Below are 8604 nucleotides of genomic sequence, written 5' to 3'. Positions count from 1 at the left end.
CCACTGTCATATATATGGTTTTGTAGGTCATTAAAATCTGTGGGAAGAGGTGGTACATAAACAGCATACTTCACGAATCCCCCACAAGAAAAAATCGCTGGGTGAGATCAGGGGACCTCGATGGCTAGAACAGAAAGGCTAAGTGCAAGCATCGTCGCTTACAACTGATGCAGGTTTGATTTTCTGACCTGTAGCGTGACAACTGACGCTACAGCACAGTACTGTTCTGGAGCCACTCATGTGGTTAGGATTCAAAACTTTACAGCATCTTCTTTCCAATATATCTGATAAAACTGAAGTACAATGTCGTGTACATTGTGTTCACATTCATGAGTCACACCGTATTATTTAACATTTTACTGTTAATAATCTAGCAATATATTTGCAGTAATAATTATCAGCAGTCTGTTGGATTTACAGGGATACTTCAGAATGGAGAGGTGTCCTCCAGCTCATTGGTCTGAAACGCCTCCTCCGCCGCTTCCTAGTCCTCCGCAACAAACGTCCTCTCCTGACGACCCACCTGTTGAAGAGCCACTGCAAAGCCACAGTCCACGAAAGAGTCCTGTGGGGGATGCCATCCACCTAGCTTATTCAACGGCCATGGAAGGCACCGAGGGTGGGGGCATGACAGTCATCCGAAGTCCTGATCACGGGGGAGAGCAACTTGTGTACCAGACGCTGGGAGACAGTCCTGGCAGTCTGATAAGCCCGTATGGGTATCCGACAACATTCAGTCCAAGTGCATCTAATCCTTCCATTAATATTGGTTCTCACATTCCATCTTATACTACTTATGCTAAATCCATCAATCCGTGCTATCAAAGCGAAGGAACACACGTGATACACGGCAAGTAAAACTTTTTTAAATTATATTATCGTTTGAAAAAATAAAATATTGTACTGATGTGTGTAACACACACACACACACACACACACACACACACACACACACACACACACACACACACACACACACACACACACTATATATATATATACCGTGAACTTTCCATAGCTCGAAGTCTTAAGAGACCGGCTAAAACCTTCGAGAAAACGGTAGTTTGAGCTATCGGAAGTTCCGTTCTTAGCCTTCAGAAAAACAATTTTTGTTTCCTTTTTCGGAAACAGTGCATATGGATAGGTTATAACACTTACAGTTTGGATTAAACTAATTGTTAGTATTACGTAAAAATATCTTTACAAGGAATGAACTTTACTAAGATACCTCTAAAACAAAGCTATTTTTGATTGCTTACATTTTTATCGCATCGTAAAACGTCATTAAGTTTATAAATCGCAGATCCAGTTTCTTCTTTCCCGATTTCAGTTCGCATTGCTCTTAAGCGTCTTTTTGTCCTAAAAGCAGTTTATTAATGTTATCCAGAGCAAAGTCTACTTTTTTCAATTTTTGGCAAAATTTTGTCTCTCAAAGATTTGCCAGTAATAAAATTTTAAGTCGTCAGCCACGGCAAAAATTTGCTCGAGCCCGATCGGTTACTTCTCACGCAATATTGCAAAACTGTATGCATCAAGGAGCACTTTGTAAATAAAGTATCCCCCTCAAACAAGTTGATAAGCTCAGCAATATGTTAAAGAGGTAAAAAACTTTTTTTCCCGTATTTTAGCTCCTTTTTATGCATAAAATGGAAACGAAACACTCGTAAAAACTTCGACTTAAAAAGGAGTACATTCCAGATATAGAGACAACTTTGTATTTAAGAAAGTAAATTATTTTGGGACCGAATGAAAACTTCGAAATAAAGGAATGTCCGAGCTATACGGCTTAGAGTTATATTTATATTATACTTATAACTCGAATATTTCTTCCGCTGAAAGTTTTCATTGATGGGTTCCAAACTCTTGAAAAGGCCCTAAAAATTTCCCATAACTTAAACTACCGTTAGAAGGAGAGGACAGAGGAAGATAAACTTTGCAAATTATGTAGATAGTGCCATTTTAATTTCGCAAAATTGATAATGCCATTTCAATTTGTCCAATGTGTGAATTTTTTCCTAACTAATTTAAAAAGTCAAACTCATAACTGACACAAACTTTATTTATTCATGATTGTTTTTGTTTGGTCAAAAGTAATTTTATAAACTTATTTTCATTTCAAAATTGTTTAAAATACAAAAACGTGTTTTAAAGTTGATATGAAATAGTTGATATAGAATAGTGAATTGTTTTTCAGAATTAATAGGCAAAGTAGGTAAAGGAGTTTTAACTTATGAGTTTTAACTGTCTTAACCCTGTTATTGGCAAGCCCAAATACCATCGATCTGTTTTATCATCGAGTGACGTGGTTCTAAGACAAGAAAATTAACAATATCTAAAGGTCTGTTTTGAAACTTCCCTATTGGTTAAACAATAAACCGGTTGTCTATTTTGCACTGAAACTCTTATGTCCGGGAACATATTAACCTTGTCTTTGAACATGGCCCCACTAGATGGCGCTGACGTTTAACTGGCCTCGACAACTTATGACTTTCCTGTGTTAAAACTGATGCAACTATGATCCGCTCGTGCATCCACCAATCAATGTCAAGGTTTCAAAGTTTGTTTATATTTGATTAGACGTCACATTTTGACCGCAAGAGGCGCTGAACGGAAACTCTGCATCCACCAATTAATGGCAACGTAATGGAAACAGGAGTTACCTGTAGCGCCCTCTTTGTTGCCATGAGTTTCAGCAATTGTCACGGCCTATAAGCGTAAGCAAAATTTAGTAGGGTCATGCTTTGAATGCCAAAATGCATCAAAGCATATGCATTAAATTTTATTCTCCATTGCAGGTTATGACAGTGACAGCCCTAGGGCACTTTCTCCACAAAGTTCAACAGCTTTGCCATACTCCGCTTTGGAAGTTGCGCACTATCCGATGTGGGGTGCTGCGGGAAACGGTGGTTATTTCGGAAGTTCCGGTCTAGGGAGCCCTGGTATGGAGAGCGAGAACCCCAGTAATGGTACTCGAGGCTACAACTCCGCCACCTGTCCGACGTACGTAATAGGAAGTGAACAAGGCTGGACATTGCCACCCATGTCATCAGTTACATATTTTCCTGACGGAAGACGGCAACAGTACCGTAAATAAAATTGTATTATTTGATACTGTCTGACCGCGGATTGTATGGAAAGGCAAATATCCGATTTACAGGCAGAAAAGGAACGCATCTATTGGTTTTTAGGGATGTCAGCTTTTGCAGATATATGTTAGCCTTTAAATTAAGCTGAGTCTCATTCAAATGAGCGGAACACGCGCATCAAATTTTTACTTTCCCCCTCATTCAGATAGACTCGTCTAAACTGGACGTTTGCCAATTCCATATATAATCCGTAGTTGGACTGTAACTATTTTTTCTCTTACATATCGGTTACACAGGTCAAGAAGGGTTATCTTTTTGCTTTGCGCCTGGAAATTTTAAACAGATAAATTATGTGTGGCGGTCCTAAGCGCAGTGGGTCTAGTTTATGAGATTTAGTGTACTTAAACTACAGGCTGTGTATCTTCTGCAATGAGATTAGAACCATAAATTGAAATGTGACCATTTATCCAGTGCAACAAATTGTCAAAATAAGATGCAGAGTTAAGAGATGAAAAGTTTAAAACGAAAAGAAATTTAGTGGAAAAATATTAAATCTAACTTTTTATGTGGTCCATTTTTCCTCCCATTCATATTTTGGGAAATCACAACCTCGGAAAAGCAATTCGAACGCAAAAAAAAATGACCCGAGATATAAAACGCAACGTTTTGCGACTAATATCACTTTATGGCATTTGCACATTTTTTTTGGGGGGGGGGGGGGGACATAAGCGACTAACAAAAGTTTGAAATTGTATGTATGCGTAGAGTGTTGCATTGCACATTTGCATTTATTTTTCAATAGCAATGAAAAATATAGATGTTTTGTTTTTCTACTTCTACAACTTGCCCTTCTTTTGAAAAGGCGATACAGTAAAAAGTGTAAAGTTGACCACCCTTGTAAGTTGACCACCTGTCTATGTTGACCGCTTTTGTCAGGAACGGAATTAGTCCTATCTCATACAATAAAGGAAAACCTCTGTAACTTGACCACCTCTCTATCTTGACTACCTGTCTATCTTGACCACTAATGTTCGCCAAATCGGGTTTGGAGTATTGTAAAAAACCCTTTGTAAGTTGACCACTTGTTTTTTTTTTTTTTTACTTTCTTCGGCAAATTATTTTATTTTATTATTTATTTATTTATTATTTTTTTTTTTTCATAGCTTTCTAAGAATGTTTTTAATGCTTTGATGATAGAACAGCATTTTACTAACTAAACAGCAGCATAAAGCTTAATGCTGCTCTTTATTCTCCAAACTTGTTTTTCATTTGTTGTTCTAGTTGAGATTGCTTTTTGTACTCTGTTCAATGAAAATAAATGGCAGTAGAAAAGTTCAGTCTTTCCTTTCAGTTGCAATATGTTGTGACAGCACAGGAATTGTGCTAAAAGGAGCAGGCCCGGATCTATACATTTTGATTCCCTTGCAACAAAATATGTAGGGCCCCTCCCTAGTGACCAGCAGTATCTATTAGTAAAGTGAATAAGTCTTAGTTCTAGTTTTTTTTTCTATTTTTTCTTCAATTTCTAGGGCCGTTAGCTCCTTTAAAAACGCGGGCCTATCGCACTGCGGTTACGCAGATCTGGGCTTGCTAATGAGTAAAGTTACATATTTCTGGTGCAAGCGATAAGAGATAGGATATTTTGATTTTGCCTTTATGAACTGGGAGAGTCGAGTTTGTTGCTCTTCGTGCTATAAGTTTTACATAAAAAGGCTTCAAAAAGAAAGTTAGCTGAACTTGAGATTAATAAAAAGTATGAAATATTAAAATTAACTGAAAATGGAAAAAGCCAGAGAATATTAGCTGGCATATATGGAATTTCTAAAACTAAAGTGTCTAATATAGTTATAAACAAAGAAAAACTAACAAAATTATTTGAATAGTATTTTTAATTATTGTTTTACTTTCAATAATGTTAAACAATGAAAGTGAGTTGAACAGAAAGAGTAAGGGTGAATTCCTCAAAAAATGAGTACATGGTGCAAAAAATTACCAAAAAAAAGCAAAATAAAATAAATTATTACCGCCCTTTATAAGTTGACCACCTGTCTAAGTTGACCGCCAAAGTACTGCACCGCGAGTGGTCAACTTACACAGGTTTCACTGTATGTTCCAATCTCATCTTCTGCATGGTCCTTAATAGTTTTGAAGTCGAATATTTCGCTGAGTTTGGGTCGAAAATGTTTCAAATTTTTTGTGTTGGTATTATTTTTCAATGGAGATTACTTTCCCGAATGCATTATGGGGACTTGGTGACTATATAAAAAGTTAAACTTCGGATTTTTTTGCTATTTTTTATTTTTTTATTTTTTCGCTCTGAACTTTTCTTATCTTAATTCTGCAGCTAATTTTGGCCAGACAGTCGGATCCCGACTTATGCGAGGGATGCGTTCCAAGAACCCTCGCGTAAGTTGAAATTTCGCGTTGTGGAACAACGTATGTTCAGAATTTTTTTATAAGCATACTCAATTATTTTAGACATTTTTAAACACCCCCTCCCCCCCTTCCCGAACATAGGCGGATTTATAGGGGTGCCAGGGGGTGCACCGCACCCCCAACAATTTTGGTTGGATTTTCAAAGAAAATTTAAATGAAATATATTTTATCAGGAGTAAATATATTTCTCCTCAGGAATTTTGTAAAACAACTTATATTTTTCTACAGGTAAATGCAAGTTAATTTACTTGAAAGCAAACTAAAAAATGCAATAATAGGCAGCTTATTGTGTGACCCGGTCACCACACATAGCCAGTGCGAGAGAAATTGTGCTGTATGAATTAAAAAGAAGTTTTTCTCCATTTAAAAAAGAAAGATGATAAATAATTACATAAATCAAATAAAAACATTCCTTTAATTATTTTTCAGAGCTGTATTATATAATAACTTTATACTCTGTAATTGGGTATGTATTGGTATAACATTATAATTTTCCTTTTCTTTGAAACAACCATGGCTAATAAAGTCAAAAAATATGGCTATTGTGATATACTTCCCCAAAAACGATATAAAGTCCTTACACATCATTCCAGTAAACAGTACAATAAAATCAACTACAAATTAACATTTCCACTGTAAAATTTCAAAATTTTCTGAAGGGGGCGGGGAGTGCTATCACTGAGTTCCACTACTAAAATTAGTTGCTTTTGTTGCCTTTAATATGAATAATAGTCTCCAAAATTGTTACCAGATACAGAAAATAATTTCTAAAATAGCCTCCTATTAAAAAAAAAAATGGCATCCATATCATTTTAATGCCATGAAGTGGGACAGACCTACGTGGGGTAAATTTTCTCCAAACAACCTTTAAAAAGGAAAACTTTAAAAAATATTTTCCAAATTTTAGCCCAACTCTGAATAAACACTGGAGAAACCAGCACTGACACATTCTTGTATATTTTTCTCACTATCTGACAGTTAATTAAAGACAACAGTAAAAGGCTGACTGTATAGAAAGAGCTCGAAGCGTCATATTCATATTTCCGATCGAAAGAAAATTAGCTCTCGTTAAAAAAAAAGAGTGTATATTACGAATAAAAGAAATTAGGAACCAAAAAAAAAAGTAAAATAAAAGTTGTTAAGAACCAGAAATTGCGATTGCAAAAACTAATCCTTTATAAAAATCGCACTCACAAAAACGATACCGTTAAGAAAATTGCGATCTTTTACGATCGCGACGAAACTCTACGAAACTTTTTTTATACAAAAATATAAATTTCATTTTTTCTGGTCGTGAATGTTTTATTACATTTCATTTTCCCACTTTTTAAAACGATTGTTTTCAAAAATTAAACGCGGTAAAACTTATCGCTCAAAATAGAAAACTTCCTTTAAAGTAGCAAAGGGAAACTAATTTAATCCGTATTCTTCCTACAAAAATAAAGGGGGCGGGTCAGGGCGCCAATCTCGGAGAAATATTCTGAATTTACATGAAAAATTGCAGTTAAAAGCAACTTTTGGCCGAATGGGGTTCGCTACCGAATCTTTATCAAACATGAAGTTAGTTTAAGCCTTTGAGGACGATTGAGAGTCAGCTTTTATTCCGTAACAAAGTTCCAATAATTTGTTTTCCCTGCATTAATTCAGCACTGGCAAAGAAACAACGTTTACAGAAATATATTTGATATTTATATACAGAAACAGATGTTATATTTCAGAAATATATTTGATAATACATATTTGAATATTTTCCGAAATTAAGGTTTTAAAAATACAATTTAAGTGTTGAATTACAATTTAAGGACATTAAATGAATGAGGAAGGTTCAAGGGCTCACTACGGAAATATTTCAACTTTGAACACTGAAATGATCGTTCAGTCATACCAAAACCTTACATTTCAAATTTTTTTTTCTTTGACTCCAGTATTATATTTAAATATGATTCCCTTATTTAATTTTTTTTTCGCACCAAAAGTGCTGAATCGCCGCCCCGAAAAGCATGTCGCCCCAGGCAGACCACCCTCTCCCTAGCTACGCCACTGCTATATTGTTGCACCCCCGGAATTCACAGACTAAATCCGCCTATGTTCCCGAATTGTTTCAAATCATTTCTTAACTATATTACTACCGTATCTTTCAAAAAGAGCGGGATTTTCATTGTATTTTAGAAAAATTGTTTTTATTTAACATAAATTATGGTAATGAAGCACAAAATCAATGATGAATAGGAGAGACATGAAATAAAACAGTACGGTACAGTGAAACCTGTGTATGTTGACCACTCGCGGTGCAGTACTTTGGCGGTCAACTTAGACAGGTGGTCAACTTATAAAGGGCGGTAATACTTTTTTTTTTTTTTTGTCATTTCTTGCACTATGTATTCATTTTTTGAGGAATTCACCCTTACACTTTCTGTTCAACTCATTTTCATTGTTTAATATTATTGAAAGTGAAACAATAATTAAAAATACTATTCAAATAATTTTGTTAGTTTTTCCTTGTTTTTAACTATATTAGACACTTTAGTTTTAGAAATTCCTTATATGCCAGCTAATATTCTCTGGCTTTTTACGTTTTCAGTTAATTTTAATATTTCATACTTTTTATTAATCTCAAGTTCAGCTAATTTTCTTTTTGAAGCCTTTTTATGTAAAACTTATAGCACAAAGAGCAACAAGCTCGACTATCCCAGTTCATGAAGGCAAAATCAAAATGTCCTATCTCTTAATCCCTTGCACCAGAAACATGTGACTTTACTCATTAGCAAGCCCAGATCTGCGTACCCGCAGTGCGAGAGGCCCGAGTCCTTAAAGGGGCTAACGGCCCTAGAAATTGAAGAAAAAATAGAAAAAAAAAAACAAAAAAAAAATAGTACTAAGACTTCTTCACTTTGCTAAGAGACACTGCTGGCCTGTAGGTATGGGACCTACATATTTTGTTGCAGGGGAATCAAAATGTATAGATCCGGGCCTTCTCTTTTTACCACAGTTCCTGTGTTGTCACAACAATTGCAACTGAAAGAAAAGACTTTGAATTTTACTACTGACACCTATTTTCATTGAACAGAGTACAAAAAGCTAT

General features: G+C 35.4%; 1 protein-coding gene across 1 annotated transcript in view; it reads left to right on the top strand.

The window, feature by feature from the left end:
• The first annotated feature begins 432 nt into the window (after nucleotides 1–432).
• Nucleotides 433–8604, top strand: part of LOC129216480 (transcription factor GATA-4-like) — a 38441-nt gene continuing 30269 nt past the window's right edge. The window contains exons 1-2 of the mRNA XM_054850694.1: nucleotides 433–700; nucleotides 2796–3086. Coding sequence (XP_054706669.1) covers nucleotides 433–700; nucleotides 2796–3086 — 559 coding nt within the window. The remainder of the gene's footprint in view (nucleotides 701–2795; nucleotides 3087–8604) is intronic.

The sequence above is a fragment of the Uloborus diversus genome, chromosome 2 (genome assembly GCF_026930045.1).
Source record: "Uloborus diversus isolate 005 chromosome 2, Udiv.v.3.1, whole genome shotgun sequence".
In the NCBI taxonomy this organism is placed as follows: Eukaryota; Metazoa; Arthropoda; class Arachnida; order Araneae; family Uloboridae; genus Uloborus; species Uloborus diversus.
The sequence above is the reverse complement of the archived record's forward strand: the minus strand, read 5'-3'. Positions and strand labels throughout refer to the sequence as shown.